This window comes from Labrus mixtus, chromosome 6 (genome assembly GCF_963584025.1).
Source record: "Labrus mixtus chromosome 6, fLabMix1.1, whole genome shotgun sequence".
NCBI classification, from domain to species: Eukaryota; Metazoa; Chordata; class Actinopteri; order Labriformes; family Labridae; genus Labrus; species Labrus mixtus.
Window position 1 is genome coordinate 30,797,631 of NC_083617.1, and position 20,288 is coordinate 30,817,918.

Consider the following 20,288-nt stretch of genomic DNA (forward strand, 5'->3'; position numbering starts at 1 on the left):
TGGAACAGGGGATTTCTAAACAGCATGACAAAGTAGTCCGGCCATATCAAATTATTGTAAGTCATTACATTCATAGTAGCCAACCGAAGCAATAATAGGCTAAAATGTAAATGACGCTGAGTAGGCTAATACTTTGTTAATGGCGAAATTGAACTAGCTTGATAATAATTGCAAAACAAATATAAACTGGATTGTTTTGTTATATAAAACATTGTGGTATAAAAGGATGTCCGTTGAAGTTATCTGGGAAATAAATACAAAGACGTTAAGATGAACAAGAACCCAGAGCATTATATTGAAGGGCACTGCAAGAACCGAAAGGGTTTATGACGTAGTCTACATCCCATTGGTCAAGTTTTCACCGGAAGTAGACTACGACCTACTCGTTTCTTTTTGCTCCGTGGCATTTTGCGGCACAGTGTGCTTGCGGACGTTTCGTTCTTGGTCGTCGTCTCTAAACACAGACCTGAACAAAGACGACATAAAGTAAGTACTTGGTCTTTCACTATCATAACTGCCAAGCTGACACTATCCGACCAGAATAACCTCGAAGAGCGGTGTAGCTCAGATCAATAATACAACTAGCCAATGAACTCCGTCAGCTTCCGGTTTAGATTTTTCAAAGTATGCATTTCCGAGATTTACATTAGCACAATTTCTTGAATGAAAGTTCTTTAAAATTATACAGACGTAACACAAATTGATGCCCGTTTTAGTAAATTATTTAGTATTCAGTTTTATAGTTAAACTACCAAACACATCAGCCCATTCTTTGTTTAAAAATAGCTTTTTAAAATCTAATCCACACCTGTGACCAGGTAAAGAGAAATCCGTATAGAAAAAACAATGCATTAGCCTACTCTGTGTGCTGAAGGCTGTAACCATAGTTTAGACTCTTAAGACATTATTTTGTGTGGTATGTATGTGGTTGATAAGCTGAGGTGTCAACGATACACAAGGCAAGATGCTGAGGATATCCTGTTGAAGAGGTCAATCACACTATATTAAGGATTTAGGCCTGGTCTGGTATTAGATTCCTTTAGCCTGAATCTCGCATTATCTGACCATGTTGATACTGTGGTTGTACTGTGGCAAAATTTCAGCTACACGTATCCTTTTATTCCACGATTGTCCTAGAGAATTTCGTGCTTTTATTCTGGAAACTATGTTCGTTAACCGGATGTCAATCCTTAGATCAAGTTCGGAGCTAAACCACTATTTCTCTCCGTGCTGTTTAGCTTAGAGCTAGCTGCAAGCGCTTAAGCTGCAATCAATTCTCTATTTCTCAATTGTGACAAATGCTTAACGTGCTGTGTTTTGATTGAGTGAAATTATTATCAGTTGTTATTATCCTACTATTTAAATCTTAATAAGTACTATTAATTTATAAACTAACAAACTACCCTCTCTGTAGTAGATCCTTGACTTATTGTGGATTTCTGTAGTTTCTCATAGGTGATCATCATATGATCAACACAAGACAGATACATATAATCATTGTCCAAGCCAAGACACAGGAACAGCATTTGACACATGACAGAACTGCATTCCAAACCTCAAAGATGATGTGCACACTGTAAAAAGGGGGACATAGGATGCAAACTTGCCAGCTATAGCTTTTAATGCTAGAGTGATGCCCAGGCGGGGGTTGCCACTCCAGGGCCGGATCCGCTGGCTCTTCCTTGGCCTCTTCCTGCTGCTGGTGCTGATGCTCTTTGCATACCTCCTCGAGTGCACACCTCCTGCAGATGTCAGCCTGGTCTTGCCTGGTTTAGCAGGGGAGACCTACAGCAGGGAGTATTACCAGGCCCTACTGCAGGAACAGGAGGAGCATCACCTAAACCGTGCTGCCAGTCTCAAGCGCCAGATTGCCCAGCTCAAACAAGAACTGCAGGAAATGAGTGAGAAACTAAAGCTTCTGCAGGAAAAGAAAGAGCTCCCTGGGGTGCAGGGTTTGGCTGAGACGAAAGACCAAGAGCCAGGAGATCTGCTGGAGTACCTACACTCACAGATAGACAAGGCTGAGGTCAACACAGCGGCACGCCTTCCTAGTGAGTATGCTTTAGTGCCTTTTGAGAGTTTCACCTTGTCCAAGGTGTACCAGCTGGAAATGGGGCTTACACGACACCCAGAGGAGAAACCCGTCCGTAAGGATCGCAGGGATGAGCTGGTGGAGGTCATCGAGGCAGCACTGGACATCATCAACAACCCTGATGAGGAGGATGGTGTTGAGGAAGACATGCCAATGCAGAGACAAATCTACACAGAGGGTCACTTTACTGAAGGTAACATCTGCATTATTAATGATTGGTGACTGTTAGTATGTTTTCTTGGTGTAGCGTTCACTTTTATTATTATTCTTTTCAGGACTGTATAGGACAGAGCGAGACAAAGGGACGCTTTATGAGCTCTTCTTTGCCAAAGAGGATTCCACCAGCTTTCGCCACGTCACGCTATTCAGGCCATTTGGTCCCTTAATGAAAGTCAGGAGTACATCTTTAGAAACATCAGAATTAATCATTAACATCATTGTGCCTCTGGCAGGCAGAGTTGAAACTTTTTCACAGTTCTTGCAAAACTTCAGGTGAGAATTTACACAAACTGTTTCTGTCTATTAAACATAGCATGGTCAGTTCAGAAATAGATATTGACCTGGTCTTCCTCGTCTTTTGTTTTATGAGACATTATCTTTGTTGTCTTTAATTAATGTAAAAATGAAAACATATGTTTCTAGGGAGGTGTGCATACAGCAGGACAGACAAGTACATCTCACAGTGGTTTATTTTGGACAGGAAGGTCTACAGGAGGTGAAGTCATCCTTGGAAAAAATTACTAGGTTTGTTATTTGACTGAGAAATGACTTTGAATGTGTTTGTTTTATTCCTAAAGGCAATTTGTCGAACGATTTTTAAACTACAGCATCTATTGTTTTTCAGGGAAGAGAGCTTCTCTAATTACACTCTGATCCCAGTAGAGGAAGAGTTTTCACGAGGTCGGGGTCTGGATATTGGAGCTCATGCCTGGAAGAAAGGCGACGTCTTGATGTTTTTTTGTGACGTTGACATCCATTTCACCCTGGAGTTCCTCAATACATGTCGTCTCCAAACTGCTCCAAGTACAGTTTTACATGATGTTGACCAGATTAACCATATTTATGCTCTCTTAAGTTTTTGTATGTATTTATGTTAGGTGTTACTAAGTCAAAATTTACTATTTTTTTTAGATAAAAAAGTCTTCTATCCAGTGGTGTTCAGTCTATACAATCCTGCCATAGTCTATGGAAGTTTGGAGTTGGCTCCACCCACTGAACTCCAACTGGTAAGGCCTGAAAGTTCACTAACTATTACAGAGCCATTTATACAAACCCCATTCCCTTAAAAGTTGGGGCGCTGTCTAAAATGAAAATCAAAATAGAATCTGATGATCTTCCAAACATTGGAAGCCTCATTATTAATTATAAATAGCACAGAGACAACATATAAAATATTGAAACTGAGAAACTGTTTTAGGAAAACAATGTGCCTATTTTGAAAATGTTGCCAGCAACACCTTTCAGAAAAGTTGGGACACTGGCAACTAAAGACTGAAAAAGGTGGAACATCTTTCAGTTTATTAGGTTGACAGGTTAGTGACATGATTAGGTATAAAAAGAGCAAGATGGCATGGGGGGTGCATTCATGCACACAGCATAGGTAACTTTAAAATGTGTGAAGGCTCTATTAATGCTGTCACCCATTGGAAATGTTTGGAGTATTAAAAACCATGAACTATTGAACAGCTGTAATCCTACATCAAGCATGAATGGTGAAACATTTCAAATGTTTAAGGAACTGGTCTTTGAAAATAGGCACATAATTTTCCTAAAACAGTGAAATGTATCAGTCTTTGAAACCCCAGGATAAATCTGATATAGCACAATGTTTGGCTAATCATCCCATTCTGTTTTTTTATTTTCATTTTACACAATGTCTCTGAAAAATCCTTCCTTAATATACTGTATGTGCAGTGGAAGTTTAACTTGACGCATCGTATTTCCTAATATTAGCATGAACTTTTGGCTCGACTAAATATGTGGTTTTCCCTGGTTTTTGTAATTTAACATGAGAACTTTCTTCCAATAGATTCACAAAAAAGATGCTGGATTTTGGAGAGACTTTGGCTTTGGAATGACGTGTCAGTATCGCTCAGATTTCCTTAACATTGGTAAGAACTTATCATTTAATTCATTTTTATTCTAAGTACAATCTAATGGTCACATTAACATACAATTTACAAATTGATTGTATGACTCCAGGTGGGTTTGATCTTGAAGTCAAAGGCTGGGGTGTCGAAGATGTCCACTTGTACAGGAAGTATCTTCGGAGTGACCTCATAGTCATTAGGACACCAGTGTCTGGTCTTTTCCACCTGTGGCACGAGAAGCAGTGTGCAGATGAGCTAACGCCAGAGCAGTACCGCATGTGCATACAGTCCAAGGCTATGAACGAGGCCTCTCACTCTCACCTGGGCATGTTGGTTTTCCGTGAAGAGATTGAATCTCACCTTCGCAAACAGGCCTATAAGACTCAAAGCAAAACAGAAGACTGAGCTTGACTCTACGTATTTCAACCTTAATACTGTGAGGAGCTGACATTATAACTGCACTACAGACATGTTTACATAGATCCTTCTGCATTTCACCGCACAGCTGCAGACAAATGAATGTAGTAAATATATGATCAATGTGAAGTTTCCACACATGGTACATCTGTTCTTGAAGCAGTCTCAATCATATGGTATACATTTTACCTGACAGCATGCTGTCATTGTCTCGGGACACATAACTTCTCATTCTGTCATATTACCTGCTTTAAATACAGCTCCTGAATGGAAAAGGTTCTTCATCATTTTCACAGCTTGTACTGCATAACTTCCTTTTACTGCTGAGTGCAAACTCTGTCAGTTTTAGCAAACAGGATGATATCAAGCAATATAAAATACATCCAACTTGTCAACCTTTAGCATTTTAAAGAGGAAAAGTGCTTCAAATAAGTCCAGGTATTTTCCTCTAAAATTAATGTCAACATTAAAAATGAGTTGTGGTTTCTTAAATTGAAAAAAAAAAAAACAAGTTGACTGCACAAGAAGCAGCTAGTTTCTATGGATTCCGAGCTTTCTGCAAGTTAAAAATGTTTTGGTTGTGGTTTGATAAGGGAGTGCTACTGCTTTGTACAGATGTTCCAGAGTAATGATGTTGTTAAAAAAGGGACCTTTTACATGTTTTGTGACAGTTACTTTCTCTCGCAGCTTCCAAGTTAACAGAAAAGCAGGTTGATAAACTAGTTCTAGCATTTGCAGAGATATGCTTGTAGCATGCAGTGCTATATCAGGTCTATGTGGACCATTATTATTGTTTAACAAACTTTGTCAGAGATTTAATGTTACAGCCACACATGTAAATACTTTTCAGAAGTGTCTTTGTTTTATACACAAGAATGAAACATGTTTGATGTATGTGCCTACATGCTTACAGTGATACAGAATCTTCAAACTTTGCTAAGTGGTGTTGATCTAATAATTTTTATTCCAGCTCATAAGAGAGGATATGTCTGAACAGTTCAGTCATTGAGGTTAGGAGTCTGTATTTTTTCCACAATTTAAGTGTTATTCTCATCCAGTAGTGTAATAAATTTGATAAAGTTTCAATAAACATATAGCAGCGTTTATTAGTCATCTCACTCTCAAGGAGAAAGGGTGTCTTTCACATGCACAATTTAAACAGAAGTTCTGCCAGTAAAATTATTTATTTAGAATTTTTGGCTATGAAATCTAAATTTACAGAGGTCTGAAAGAATGTCATGTTGCTGTTAGCATTTGCATATTTTACGTAACCCTGACCAGTTTCATAATTTATACAATAAAAACGAAATATTACATTTTCAAGTGTCTTTTATTTAACTTTATAATCTCATTTGTATGCTTCTTAATTTAAGACGAATGGCACTATACATTTTGTTAGTCAATCTGATACAGTAAACTACATGAATAGAAAATAAGAGGGGAGAAAATCAGAATGGGGAAACAACTCATCAAGGAAAAGCTTAGGAGTGTCCTATCTGTTCTGGCTGGATCCCCATATCCTTGTAGATCTCTTTGAGAAGAAGCAGAGTTGTGTCTTCAGATTGCCTGAAATGAACAGAAGTGTTAATATATAAGCTTTTCATTCATTGGCAACAGGCTTCATGTAAAATGTCTGACACAAGAATGTAAAAGAAACAAGATTGATGGTTGAGTTCTATTCAGCTTCTTTTCAGTTTACTATAATTAAGCCCAATAAATACTTAAACATAATTCTCTGGAAGCAACTTGACTAAAAATGATTTGCATTGCTTGGTAATCAAATGCTATGCTGTCTGTCACTTAATAATGAATCATCTAATGGTAGCAATTGCAAAGTGGTGGATGGATTGAATTTTCAAACCTCTTTTAACAGTAGTAAAAAGCCTAAGTGAAATCAAGTCCTCAGTACCAGTAGCAAAGATGACTCTGGAGGGCAAACAGGTACTCGTTGAAACTCTCGATGGGCTTCTCCTGCAGGACGTAGTCGATACGATTTCCTCCATTGAGCAATCCAATCTTCACCTCAGGCTCCTCTTCCTTTAGTGGCTCAAGGCTCTCTGGGATCTTGTGGTCTGAGAAAATACAGAATACAGTTAGAAGTCTCTCACCGACCTTATACATTGTTAGAGCTGTTAACATTCAGTGAAACCTACCCTCCCGAGCTTGCTTCTCCTGCTCTTCGATCTGATTGGCTACAATAGCCAGCTCAGCCTGAAGCTGGGCAGATGACGTGTGAGCACGAGCAAACTCGTTGAGCGTCTGCCAGGCGGTCCTCAGGGAGCTGATGAAACCGTGCTTTAGGTCAGAGCCCATCCTGGAGAGACTATCCTTCAGTTCTGTTACACAAAAAAAACATCCATTATAAAATCAATCCCCATGAAAAGCTTTTCAAAGGATTTTAATAAGAACCAAAAGAGGTTTATGGACACATAAAACCATCAGTGGAACATCCCTATCAATAAATCTTTGTTATCAACTCTTCTTTGGTATAATTTCCAATCTGAAAAACAATTAAACAGATTACTACTTAACCAATAGCTTAAACTGCAAAGGACAAAACAACCTTTCCTAACTGCCACTGTGACCATCAATGACCATTTCACTGAAAGTAGAAATACTATTTATATGTATTATAGACAACTGCTTTCAAACAATATTTAAAAATGTCTATGGTTAAACTTTCAGTGCACATACATTAGGGCAGATTGTTTTCAGAGAAGCAGGAGCCATTGTATATTCAGTAATTAAACTGAATATTGGATGTGGCACAGTGGACTGGAATCTGCCAATACCAACAATAAGCGTCTAGTTGGCAGGTGGCATGTGCTAACTTTCATACATTATATGTATGCTAACAGTATTCCATCCATAAGGGACATAGAGGACACAACCAGCAGGAACACTAGATGACAACTCAGTTTAGGCACTTAAAACTCAAAAAATGTGTCAGCAATGAGTACAATATACTTATAGCTCAATCAAATTTGTCATAAAAATGAACAATGGCTGATGTTTGGGGAAACACAAATTAGGGATCAAATAATAAGCGTATGCTGTACCCAGATGAAGCCTCTTTCTTCCTTTGTGATGTGGGATCAAGACAGGCTTCAAGTCCAAGTCTGGTATTATCATGGGCTCAATCCTATATGCCACTGGATCCAACTGAAAGAAAATGGATTCAGTCATTCAGTCGAGAGAGTAACTCAGTTTCATTGATAATACTTGCAGCTTAAAGTTTTGATTTCTTTGAAGATTCATTCATATAAAGGCAATAACTAGATTTGACAATATTAAATATTGACCATGCTAATATTTATAATATACAGATTAGAAGGGCTGCATACTGGATGGTAGATATTGAAGAACCCCTTGCATGTGGGCAGCTGGTAAGTTTCTTCAATCTTTTCCAGACCTCTGACTGTTAGGAACATGCCAATTGGAGAACCCAAGGCAAAGAAATTGACTGGCTCGAAGTCCAGGGCCTGGTAAACCACTGACAGCTACAGAATCAAACATTAAGAAAAGTTATATTCATGTTATATCATCATTACATTTTATTATTACATTGAAAGTAACCTTCAAAGTTAGCTTTAAATGTGTCTATCAGTACCATTTACCTGTCCTGTTCCAACTTCAAAGTAGTTGTAGTCGACATGGATGGAGGAGAAGCTGTTTCCAACTGGAAGAGTTTTCCCAGAGGCATCAGGAAGAGTTTCAGCTGCTGATGGAGGCGCCACAACTTGACTGACCTCTTTCACCTCTGCTTTCTTTTCTGCCTGACACGCAGCCTTTGCATGTAAAAAAAAGACAGTCACCACCAACAAGCTGCAAGCAACACTGGTGCTAAAGAGACAAATATACCTGCTTGTTCAGTCGTTCTTTGATGAACTTGGCAATCTTTTTCCTCGGACCAAGTGGGATTTCCATCTCTTTCAAGTCCTCAATCGTGCACATAAGCTGAAAGAATGCAACACCAGGGTAAGAGGAAACAGTCACTTTATATATATATATATATATTTTAAATAACATTCTAATCCCAGCAAATTCAGGGATAGGAATTGTATATGGTATAACAGGAAAGAAAATATGTCCACTAAAACATGGCCTGGAGCCTAAAACACTGGCTAACACTTCTGACTTAATAACAAGCAGGCTTTTATTCTCACAAAAGACTCTTTGTCAATCCTCTCGTCATCAAATGTACTCTTGTACTCAGACAAGCCCAGATGTTCCAGCATAGCAGAAAGATCTTCAAACTCCTTCCCCTCTTCTTCCACAGCTTGATGAGCAACAGCATTATTTTCCTGTGTAACGGGGGCTGCCACCTGATGTGAGAGGCAGAATAAACTATTATGTGCAGCATTGTTTTTGCAATTATCTATTATACAAAGAAGTGCTCATGATGAATTAAAATACTTTGTGTTTAAAAGAATAATAGATTTCTGTTTCTGTTGAATTATGTATGACCTTTTTGGTGTCTCCATTAGCAGTTGCTATCATAGGCATGGCCACAGAGCTATTCTTCTGATTTGACAACAGGTCAAATAGAATCAAGGAACCTGCAGGTACAAGGAAGAAAAATCCAATCTAGTTTAAAAACAAGACAAATAGAAGCTGTGTGTATAAATGGGTTAGTAACCAGTTATTACCTAAGCTATGTCCTGCCACCGACATGCATCCTTTGTAGTCTGGGTTCCTCTTCATGAACAAGGCATATAGTCTGTTAATCTCTTGAGCAACTGTGTCCATGATGGTCTGACAGTAAGTGGGACTGTTGTAGAAAAGCACATCTAACAAAGTCTCATTTGTAAAGTGTCGTAAACGTCCAGTACTGGGCAAGGTAATCTTTTTTATCCTCCTACAAAGAGAACAAAGAAAATTATACATCTGGTGATAAAAAATATTATATTCTGTATTGGTTATCTAGATATAAAAAGTAAACAGCAACTCAGGGAGACAGCCTGGGATTGCTGTTCACAGAGTGGTGGGAGAACTGGTTCCAACTTAGATATCCAATACAGTGTTTAGTTTAGGAGATAAAACAAAGCAACAGATCATAGATAGCTAAACATGTTTTTATCTTCACATAGAAAGTATGTAACACATTTAACGATTCTATACAGGTCAAAGAAAATGTGGAGAAGCAGTTTTGTTCCCTTTTCACTATTTGTTATTATTTCCCACTATGATTATTCTTCATAACTAATATCTGAAAATACTTTCCAACAAATGCACTCACCCTTTGTTTTTGTTTTTTACTAACAATGATTTCAAACATCTTTGCAGTTCACAGGTTTATTGAGCCATTTTTAAACTGAAACTTTATTTATAAATCTGAACCTGTTCTAAGTGTTTGATGGCCTCAGACAGGTATTGAGTTCAACAATCTGAGCAGGAAAACTAAATGTTGGTAGTGGTCTTTTTATGACAATTGTCAGAATTATACAAATATACATTTGGTCCCTCCTTCCAGCAGTTACCTTCTGTACAATGAATCAATACCAGTCCAAAAGATTTCAGAATATCAGATGATAAAAGAGACCGAAGAGGGTATATGTGTGTGTAGATGTAGGCTTCTGATTATGTGTGAATTCATTACACAGTCAGTGTAAACCTGCTTACCTGTCCACTCCAGTAGCATCCCCATGTAGAGCTGTGTGCCACTGGACAGGGAGGAACTCCACCCTGCTGATTGTGTGGTTATCCAAGGGGTTCTTAAAGTGACTGTTCAGCAGCTTCAGTGATACACTTCGGAAGTCATCCACTGAAAGCACAAGGATGTTTAGAGTTTATTTGAAACATGGCAGGTATACTCAAACTGGCAAATGGCATGATTAAATGGTACTTACCACACTCGACCATGCTCCTAAACCTCAGGTCACACACAGGACCAATACCGTGAACCATAAACACAAGATGGTCCACCTTGGGAAGCTCACCTGGAAAACGGTCCACAGGATTTCACATAGGTCACTAATCTAGTCTTCATCCATACATATGTTTTCAATATTAATTAAGTTTAGCACATTTACAACATTTATGACAAAGTTCAAGCTGAGATTGTTTGATAAACTTTTTTTTCACTTGGATTAAATGAATTGAAATTGGGATATATCTACCATCAGGCACTTCATCATGGTCATCATCAATCCCCCTCTTCACCACTCTGGGCCTGGTCTGTCCGTCCTGAGTTGTGCCCCACTCATCTGGCATGGAGGAGGGCTGAAACTGCACAATGACCTACAGAGACAATCAGAAGTCAGTAAATCAGACTAGTGAAGATCACGACTGAATGCTCAACACCAAGAGTTTACCTTTGGATTGTGCATAACAATGGTCTCTCCGGATGGAAACTCTAGCCTACGGTGCCACTGGTTGGTAGACACAGCTTTCTTATATTCTGCCTGAGTTATAGAAAAAAGAAAACACAGTGATGTGCAATACAATAATTCCACGTCCATTGTGCCAGCTGATGCAGAACTGGAAGACAACTAGCATGTGTTTGACTCGAAGGGCGCACTACGATTGCCCTAATAAACTTTGTTACAAAAAAGGATGTTTTTTTATTGACACAATACCCGTTTGTAGTCATACCTCAAGCTTTTCACTAAACTCCTCAGAGTAAGGAATAAAGCGACTGTCTGTATCCCCTTTGTAGAACCAAGAGCAGCGCCGAACTTCTGTAGGCTCCTCCTCCCAGTACACTGCAGTCCGTACTCTGTCATATAGCTGCACATCATAACGCCCGCCGTCTGTACGCACAATCACATTTTCCGGGTCTGGTTGAACTAGAAGGACAAAGAGCCTACATTAGAACCAGTCACAGTTAAAGTGCAATGTGAGTGCTTCGATTATGTGGGTGTTTGCATATCACCTGAGTTATATGTCTCCTCTAGCTGAAGGGAGTCGATAAAACTGAAAGGAAGCCATAAACTCTTTGATTCCACTTGCTTGCAGTAGAACCAGTGAGGCTGAACAGGCTCATAGACACTGTAGTTGTATGGCATCATGGGACCAGTAGGAACTAGCGCTCCGGCAGCAGAGGCTGGAGCTTGAGGTGTTTCAATCTGTGTTGGAGGAGATTGACGAGAGATGAAAAACTCTGATCCTTACTTTTTCATTTACTGGTGCAGTTAACATTCATTAATAACACATATCCAACCAAGTCACTGATAAGCTTATATTTACCTTGGTGAACGTGTTTCCTGATGGTGGGAAGGTCTGTGGCGGAGAGCTGAGAAAGTATGGATTCTGCTGAGGTGTGTGTGTTTGTTGCAGGATCTCTGGCGCTGGGATATAAGGACTGGCTCTGCTGGAAGTGGAGGTGTGTCTGTAAGGATTATGAGCCTGACGCTGCATCTGGGGAGGTGGTGAGGTCACTGTGGTAGGTGGAGAAGTGTGACGCCCTATAGGGCTCTGGTAAACATGGTTGCCAAACGCGGAAGCAGCAGGATTCATATGTGAGCCCGGAGTTGGTACTGAAGCCATGCTGAGACTGCTTGGGACAGAAACCGGGCATGTTGTTGTGGGCACTGCTGACAGGGCAGGAGGCGGAAATGGTGACTGACCGATGGATGCGAATGGATCAGCACTGGTTACAGAGTTGGCAAAGTAGTTGATTGTAGAGGGGGCTGACACATTTTCAGAGTTCTGACCAAGAAAGCTGTCTTCTTCTCCAACATCAGTTGAATCATCTAGTGAATAACGATAGCAACATTTAGGCTTAGAATCGTGGTAAAAGTTTAAAAAAAGAATACTAACCAAAATGTTAATAATAAATGTCTTATTATCATTTTGGTTAGTATTGTATATGTCAGATAAATAAGGTTTATGATGTAACAGTTATAAACACCTGGGTTGCTGTGAAGGTGGAAATACAGTTCCGTTTTAAACACTACCAAGATCACAATAAAATGTTGAGTTAACCACATCGCACAGGATACCTAAACATTGAACAGTCTGATAGGCAGGTTGTCACTCAGGCTGTCGCATCTGTTTCAGTTTCTTCTAAGATGCAGGTCCCTGTTCTCCTGATCACTAGCTTAGCCGTACAGCGCTAAAGTTGAGAAATATCCTATGTCAGTGTCAACTCACCTCCGGCAAACACCACCGGACCTGTGGCCTGACCCACAGGCAGAAAAGGCAGGTTGAAGTTAAACTCCGGAGCATCGCTGAACAGTAAATTTGCACTGGCGTTGGGGGCATTATTTTTTCTTTCTGCCATTTTCCTTAGAATTACACGTAGCAACTACCAGAAGAGGGACACACATTCAGTTCCCCAATCAGCCTTTTCCTGCCTCCATATTTCAATGATCTATACATCATCGGCAGTCGCCTCCCATAACTACAACATGGTAACACATGATATATAGATCTACTTAACCCACACAGCTTATTTGACCACATTTCATTGGATGCAGAAAAACAAGCACTCCCCCTTACTGTTGCCCCCTACCGGCTGGAAAACTATGAACATGGCATGTACACTTTCAAGTGTGCAAAGCACAACGTGTTTAATAAAGAGTTTAAATATAGGTCCAACACACGCATTTTATATTTATTTTATACTAACCACACAATCGACATCAAATTAGAGCTAAAACTCCCGATACAGCCTGGAAGTGGAGTAGTGCGGTAAACAAACAAACTTCTACGAGCTCCGGTGCGTCCTTTTATACAAATCAAGCGAACTACACTTTTTCACTGATGACGCGAGTTTCCCGCCCTGACTCACCAGAGCCTGCGTGGGGAAGTTAACAGTGTTTTCACAGCGATTTGCTTTGGCTAATTTTTCATTTGACCGACTTTTGCGACTGGCTAATGATGCCTTCCACACAGGACTGGATCAACAACCCTCTCACAGTGATTCAAGGGATGTTTGGTATGTGGCAGAAGAACACTTTTCAAACTTCACTTTGAAAGCCATTGTGAACCTGGTTAGCTCTATAGTCACGTATTATGCTAACTATCACGACCACACAGCTTTCTTATCCCTTAGAAACACATGTGAAGTTTATGCGGGTCGTTGGTCGTTAACTACTTTTCTACAACCGGAACTCAAACCGTTTTCTCAGCTCGAAAACGGGCGAGTCTGTTTAAAAACCTGCATAATACAGGGTCTAAACCATAGACTTCAAACTCATACATACTTAGCATTACTTTTCTGAATGCAACTGATTGGCTTGGCAGAAAGGCTACTAGTGTTTTTATGAGCTTGATATAACTTCAGAGGTTATGGCATTATGCTACTTATCTTTGTTAAGATGACCATAATTATGCTGCATTCAAGTGCTCCTCGGATGTTCTCGTTCTTCCGTCTTCAGTGTGTTCACGTGCTTTCAGTTGGGACGTTGTATCAACAGCAACTTAATGTGCAATACGTGAATTAATAAAAGTCATACACCCAATTCTTTCCCGATTTTCCGAATTGTTGTTTCGACTTGAGCAGGCGTTTATGTTCATTTTCCAACTCAGCTTCTTTTGTCCATCAGTGTAAAGGCATAAACACTCACAGTTACATGAAATCATGAGAGCAAAAAACTAATTTTTATTCCTTAAAGCAACCATATTTTATTTGAAGTAGGATGCACAAATACCTGTTAAGGTTATGTCGGTCCGAAATGTGTAAATTACAATCATGCATCTACTGTAGCTCATGTCCATAGACTGACATATATTGAAGTGATGTCGGTTGAAATCCTCACTCAAAATAGTTTTTTTTATCCAATACTTATAGAATATGGCTATCAATTTCCTTGTCTTTTACTTTGAATGACACTGTGTATTTTCAGTCCTGGACAACAATCAGCCTTTCTGGAGACAGTTCACACAAAAACAAAACCTGACATGCTTTAAAAATTGCCATAAACAAAATATACATAGTTCTGAATAACATATGGCTACTTTTCTTTTTGTATTTAGCTAACTCACAAAACATTCCAAACTCTGGATGGGAGGCAAAAGTGGTTGATTTCTTTAAGGACCATCTAAAAAAGGACAATGCTCATACTTGGGTAATGCTTCTCTTGTATCTTTTCAACATAATCATTTCAGCACAGCTGAAAGCACACAAACTAATAGATAACAATCACGTATATTTTGGTGTAGGTCCCATCTTTGAATGATGTGCCTTTGCACTACCTGAAGCCCAACAGCCTGGTCAAGTTTCGTTGCTTCATCCAAGACATGTATGATCCAGAGTTCTACATGGGAGTGTATGAGACTGTTGATCCATCCACAAAGGCTAAGGTTTGTGTTTCCTTATACTCTGCAATTAGAAGTACTGCCCTTTTAACTATCTTGTGTTTGATAACATGTGAGATGCTTTCATGTTATCATGCTATACCCAGGTGTTGCAATGTGGGAAGTACAAAGATGTAACAGAATGTGGGGTAAGTCAGCCTCAGCCAAATCACTCAAGAGATCAAAAATCCCTCAATTCCAGTTGACATACTAATATGTGTTTATCAACAGGTGGATTTCAACTCAAGAAACACTGTGACTGCAGAGAGGCAAACTTTCTACTGTGTGCCAATTCCTGGAGAAAATCCCTGGGTGAAAGAAATATCCTAATCTAGTCCTCACAGTGCCATACTTAAAAGACAGAGAGGAAATACATATTCAAAGTTGACTTTCTACTGCTCCCTAGCTTTCCTTAATTCTTGCACAGCTATGCCGGCCTAAGCCAAGTGAGAGTGGTTCCTTCAACCTCGTATGCACCCACCAGACAGAAACGGAGCTATGAGGAAGAGGAAGACCTAAACGTGCTGAAACAAAGGGAGCCACCTACTGGTATGTGGGAGATTTGACTCATGAAGCCAGATACTAAATAGAAGCTCTGTTTTTTAGGTGTTTCTTTTTTATTATTGTAAATGAAACTTTGTTGCTTGGTTTGTAGTGCTAAAACTTTGAATCCAGCAACAGTAAGCTTGATTTTGAAGGTATTTAACTCAAAAGCAACTTTCCAATGTGAGATGTTGACATAAATGCAGACTAGTTCTTCTCTCACTGCAGGTCCTCCAAGTAACACAGAACAGCACAGAAATGGAGACTCTAAGCGGCAGGAGACAGAAGCCCCTTCCAGCCACATGGCGTCTGCCTCTCATCTTGACCTAAACTTCCCCCTACCAGGAGAGAAAGGCCCATCCTGTCTAGTCAAGGTGTGTTATGTATCTTAACATTGACTTTTGGTACCTTTCATACCTTCATATTATTGCGATGAGATAACATTTGATACAATAATAGGTAATAATAATAGGTAGTGCCACCGTTATCAGCAGACTTTGTGAATAACAGAAGCTAAAAGGTGCTTGGTGTTGGCAGGTTTACGAGGACTGGGATCGCTACAAACTGAATGACATAGTAGAAGTCTATGGAATCCTCTCTGTCAACCCAGCTCTCAGTGCATTTGACCACAACAAGTAAGAGATATTTACCCAGAATCCACCAGATACGTGTGCATTATGTGTCAGCTATGCTCCCACAAGCTGCGTTCACAGAGTAGCATCGGCAGACAGCTGGAGTCCCTGCGGTTATTACAGAATCACAGATAATACGATGTATGTCGTACCTCATACAGTCAACAACAAAAACACAAAATAGATTGTTTTATTCCAAAAACAAAGCAGCTGTTTTAATGTATCTGTGCGTGACTTCCTGTCCCGCTCTATGGTAAATTGATGGGCCATCAATTTCCGGCAATAGTGGAAGTCTTGTGTATCTGCTTCAAAGGACTGTGGACTTCCAGAGGTCAGGAGCAGCGCAGCTGAGCACAAACATTGACTTAATTAAAGATCTATCAGCTCCAGAGTGGAGACGGACTGAACACATATCTGGTGGAATATTAGGATGAATTTCTCTCTAATGGTGATGTGCGTGTTTGTTACTCATTCTTGGCATGTCTGCACAGAGACACCACCTCATCCCTCCTTGACCCTGCAGAATTCATGGAGATGGCAGAGGAACAGAGAGTGCACAGTCCACCGACCTCGCTCGTTCCTCGCCTTCACATGCTATACGCCAAGCAACTGTCAAACAACAACCCTCTGCTGCCCTCAGCCACCTTGGAGAACGACAGTTCCTGTATGAACCAAATATCAGAGTATAGATGCTTATTGATAATCCAGTCCAGTTACTATGAATATTTCATAGTAATATGAACAGCTTTCCTCAGAAATATATTTAAGTGCATTAGTTCTGATTGATAACAATGTCCAAGAGATGCAAAACAATGTCAGGGTCAATTAATAAATAATGCTGCATGTTGAAACATATTTTAATGAGCCTAGCCACAATTCATACTAACTTCATCACTGGATCTAAATAAGAGCTGCTGTCAGGTTTACTACATTTAGAAATGTGTTTGACTTAAATATTACTAGTTTTCAGCTCAGCAGACAGATCAATGTTAAAATGTGTCACCAATAGGAATGTCTGGGGGTTATTATAACAAGGCTGTTAAAGCTTTCTAAGCTTTAAAGGACAACATACCTGTAGTATCAACAGGAATATTTTTTTAACTCTTTTTCTTTTCTCCTCTTCAGTTTTATCTACAACCTTGAGCGAGATGGCCTCAGTCAAGGCGGAGCTGCACACATACTTAACTCACGTTCTTCTGGGAGATACTCTTGCTGCCGAGTACCTCATTCTGCATCTCATTTCTAGTGTGTATGTCAAGTTTATGTATTACTGTTAAAGTCAACACAAATTGATAAGTGATAAAATTCACTCCAAACCATTGTTTATGACAAGCAGCTGTCAAAGACCCAATTTGACGAGAGAGATAAAAAATGAAAACATTTCTAACATTGCTCTCATCAAGGTAGACAATTTGTCAGCAAATGACATACATAACATTACTTAGTTTAAACTACAAATCTGCTGGACATCTAGCTGTTTTATCCAGAACCTACTTCTTGAACAGTATACAATCTGTAGTAGCATTCCTCCCTTGTGACATCATTATCATCTCTTACAAAAGTGCTTTTATAACATTGATTAATGAATACCTTGGTATGGAATTGGTTTGGTTCACAAGAGTTCTCCATTCATGTTCTCAAGCATCTAGTAAAGCAACCCTAACCCTGATACAGGTGTATGTGCATTAGTCACATGCAGTTTGCATGGACTGTAATCAGGACCTTGCTGTTCTATCTATGTGGCATTACGGCAGGGCTTTTGTCTTATCACAGTGTGATTCATTTTTCTTGAAGATACACCAGAAGAGATGTACTCCCACTTGGAAAGTTCACCTTGAACCTGAGTGGCTGTCCAATAGTCGCCTCATACACTGAGCGTCTATACCAGATCATTCAGCAGCTCGTCCCTTCTGTGAGTAAATCTGTACCTTAAAGTGCAATTTTAATTGATTTATGTCAATTGAAATGAAAGACACCGAATGTTTTTTTTATCGCTGCAGTCATACTATCTGGGCATGAGCCTCCAGAACATGAACCAGTTGCGATTGGTGCCCAAGAAGGATTATGTGGGCAACCGCCTCTTGAGTGGAGTCCTCCAGTTGTCCAAAAACACTGACCTGTTCCTGGATGAAACCCAGCTGGAGCAGGGACAGCTGGACACAGCAGGTGAGACTCCTCTAACACTGAGCCAACTTCAGTGAACTAACTGACCCAACACTTACACTCTGTGTGTTTTTGTTCTTGTTGTGTAGGTGTGCGTAACATCACAGCCCTGGGGAACGTGATCTCATGGCAGAAGGTTGAATATGACTTTAACTACCATCAGATGGAATTCCCCTGCAATATTAACGTGCTCATCACATCTGAGGGCCGCTCACTACTGCCGGTAAGGACAAAGAAGAATGAGGCATGCAGCTAGAAGTCGAAAACACACCCCTATCCACCACTGTTCCCCCCCCCCCCCCCCCCAGAGGCAGAGGTTCGGTTTCCTTTGCCCTCTCATGAGACAGCCATGTCTGATGCTGGGTGTGGTTTTCCAGCGTAGTCACGTCACCACGACAGCAGTTGGTTGGTCAAAGCAGAACCTCTAGTGAGCAGCTTTATCTCGGCTCTCACTCAGATGCGAACAGCCCAAGGAATGTGCTGTGTGCTATTCCTGTGTGTTGGTCCACTGGGTTGCTATGGCTGCAACTGTGTGCCACAGGAACAATCCTGGAAAAGGCATCAGGCCCTGTCATTTATTAGCTCTACAGTGAAGGGAGGCATGCTGTAAACAACTACAATGGTTGATCAGAAGCTGTAGCTGACAATGTGTTACAGTGAAACAACTGGCCAGTAGATCAGATAATTCATGGTCCCTATATAGCATATCAACCCCCATTAAAAGAACTAAATAAACATATGTATATATGTATACATTGTTTTTTCAACCAAACCGAGTTTCAGGCCAAGATTATAGGATACAGCTAGGGCAACAGAAGGTCTCTTCTGTATTGCCTGTTTATGCCTTCATAAACACCAAACATGTTTACTCTGCGTCAGCCCGAGCACTTTCTTCAGGCTTACACAGTGGTAATGTTTGGGCTGACATGAAAAGCACTACATGAGTTCTTCTAAGACCTTTACATCTTGAATAGCCTTACCTTTATATACAATAATGCACATGCTGGTCCTATGTTAAAAAAAAAGCTTTTGTTTATTGTAAACGGATGAATAGAGAATTTGAACCATAATACGTCTCCACACATTTCTATTGACGACAATATTATACTATACTATATTATGGTATAGTGACTATATTTATTTTTCTTTCCTACTCCACAGGCAGACTGCCACATCAATCTACAGTCTCAGGTTAACCAGTCTCACATGGAGGAGTATATAAGCAGCATCAACATGCCGGTGCATGTTTCATCACAGCTCAACAAGTTCAGGATTTACTTGAGTTTGGTGCGGCTGCTTGATTACAGTATCTCTGATGATGTGACAAAGGTAAGGCATGCCTTCAGTATTATAATAACCACGTCATCAGTGTAATAACTTGAAGTATTGACTTGTTCCTTCATGTACTCATTAGTCCTGTTTGTGTGTCTTAATGGGCAGTCTGTTCTAAAGTGTACTTTATGTGCTTGCCCTTTTTGGTGCAGTCAGTTGAGGATGACTTCGTCGACATGAGGAAGGATGATCCACAAAGCATATCTGCTGAAGACCTCCACAGGATGCTTATTGTTGCGAGGTGGGCAAGAATTAAAAGCCTTTGTCTTTTTTTTTAATAGTGTTAAAAAACACAATCAATCATTTATGACCAACTATGAAAATAACAGATGTGCAAAGCAACAATATGTTGTCACAGAATTGAGTTCATTTAAGCAAACATGTTTTTTTAAGAAGACTGACTGTTACTCTGTTGGCAGGTTGCTGTCTCTCAGCCTTGGACAAACCTCTCTGTCCATAGACAGCTGGAAGAGAGTCAAACAAATGGAGATGCAGCGAAGAAGCAGGATTGAGCAGCTCAAGTGTTTCAACGGCAACGAGCAGTGATCGAACACAGATAAATGAGATGCTTTTGTTTTTTCTGTTTGACAAAACAAAGATTTATAATAAATATGTTTAAATATGAATAGTTTGTTATTTCACTATGAGGGGCAGATGTTTGTGTTTCCAATTAATGGAAAAATAGGATGGAAAGTTTGTAGTGCGTGCATTCTGCAAAATAACATCTCAATGATGATCACCTCTTAATTTGCTTTAATTTCAGTAACTTTTGATTTG

At 39.8% G+C, this 20,288-nt stretch overlaps 3 protein-coding genes across 5 annotated transcripts; 2 read left to right on the forward strand and 1 right to left on the reverse strand.

Annotated features, from left to right (window-relative positions):
• Positions 1–343: 343 nt before the first annotated feature.
• Positions 344–5,235, forward strand: csgalnact2 (chondroitin sulfate N-acetylgalactosaminyltransferase 2). The gene is made up of 8 exons (XM_061040956.1): positions 344–486; positions 1,446–2,285; positions 2,368–2,584; positions 2,735–2,836; positions 2,937–3,115; positions 3,224–3,318; positions 4,122–4,203; positions 4,295–5,235. The coding sequence occupies exons 2-8, from the start codon at positions 1,634–1,636 to the stop codon at positions 4,585–4,587; spliced, it is 1,620 nt and encodes a 539-aa protein (XP_060896939.1). The 5' UTR covers positions 344–486; positions 1,446–1,633; the 3' UTR covers positions 4,588–5,235.
• Positions 5,236–5,910: 675 nt separating this feature from the next.
• Positions 5,911–13,078, reverse strand: sec23ip (SEC23 interacting protein). 3 transcript variants are annotated; one of them, XM_061040952.1, is made up of 18 exons: positions 12,694–13,078; positions 11,788–12,293; positions 11,474–11,666; positions 11,194–11,387; positions 10,914–11,003; positions 10,719–10,839; positions 10,449–10,538; positions 10,222–10,363; positions 9,249–9,457; positions 9,067–9,158; positions 8,766–8,924; positions 8,461–8,556; positions 8,217–8,387; positions 7,944–8,099; positions 7,659–7,761; positions 6,753–6,935; positions 6,509–6,671; positions 5,911–6,165 (listed from the first exon to the last, which is right to left on the reverse strand). In XM_061040952.1, the coding sequence occupies exons 1-18, from the start codon at positions 12,821–12,823 to the stop codon at positions 6,081–6,083; spliced, it is 2,883 nt and encodes a 960-aa protein (XP_060896935.1). In that variant the 5' UTR covers positions 12,824–13,078; the 3' UTR covers positions 5,911–6,080. The 3 variants fall into 3 exon arrangements, with proteins under 3 accessions (XP_060896935.1, XP_060896934.1, XP_060896933.1); XM_061040951.1 differs by having other exon boundaries at positions 11,474–11,681; XM_061040950.1 differs by having other exon boundaries at positions 11,474–11,670; positions 11,777–12,293.
• Positions 13,079–13,266: 188 nt separating this feature from the next.
• mcmbp (minichromosome maintenance complex binding protein) lies at positions 13,267–20,137 on the forward strand. The gene is made up of 16 exons (XM_061040955.1): positions 13,267–13,480; positions 14,521–14,612; positions 14,707–14,847; positions 14,949–14,990; positions 15,073–15,162; positions 15,267–15,390; positions 15,613–15,758; positions 15,922–16,019; positions 16,508–16,680; positions 17,142–17,265; positions 17,811–17,928; positions 18,017–18,182; positions 18,269–18,402; positions 19,341–19,508; positions 19,664–19,752; positions 19,931–20,137. Exons 1-16 carry the CDS (start codon positions 13,420–13,422, stop codon positions 20,055–20,057), a joined length of 1,893 nt encoding a protein of 630 aa, XP_060896938.1. The 5' UTR covers positions 13,267–13,419; the 3' UTR covers positions 20,058–20,137.
• The last annotated feature ends 151 nt before the right edge of the window (positions 20,138–20,288 follow it).

Bases quoted from the DNA above. Each gene is read 5' to 3' on its own strand.
- csgalnact2 (XM_061040956.1), top strand. From the start codon at position 1,634: ATGCCCAGGCGGGGGTTGCCACTCCAGGGCCGGATCCGCTGGCTCTTC. The intron at 2,585-2,734 runs GTGAGAATTTAC...ATATGTTTCTAG, and splicing joins CAGTTCTTGCAAAACTTCAG to GGAGGTGTGCATACAGCAGG. The intron at 2,837-2,936 runs GTTTGTTATTTG...ATTGTTTTTCAG, and splicing joins TCCTTGGAAAAAATTACTAG to GGAAGAGAGCTTCTCTAATT.
- sec23ip (XM_061040951.1), bottom strand. From the start codon at position 12,823: ATGGCAGAAAGAAAAAATAATGCCCCCAACGCCAGTGCAAATTTACTG. The intron at 9,159-9,248 runs GTAATAACTGGT...TTGTACCTGCAG, and splicing joins GGTGGCAGGACATAGCTTAG to GTTCCTTGATTCTATTTGAC. The intron at 7,762-7,943 runs GTATGCAGCCCT...ATTTTCTTTCAG, and splicing joins TCTTCAATATCTACCATCCA to TTGGATCCAGTGGCATATAG.
- mcmbp (XM_061040955.1), top strand. From the start codon at position 13,420: ATGATGCCTTCCACACAGGACTGGATCAACAACCCTCTCACAGTGATT. The intron at 14,991-15,072 runs GTAAGTCAGCCT...GTTTATCAACAG, and splicing joins AAGATGTAACAGAATGTGGG to GTGGATTTCAACTCAAGAAA. The intron at 15,759-15,921 runs GTGTGTTATGTA...TGGTGTTGGCAG, and splicing joins GCCCATCCTGTCTAGTCAAG to GTTTACGAGGACTGGGATCG.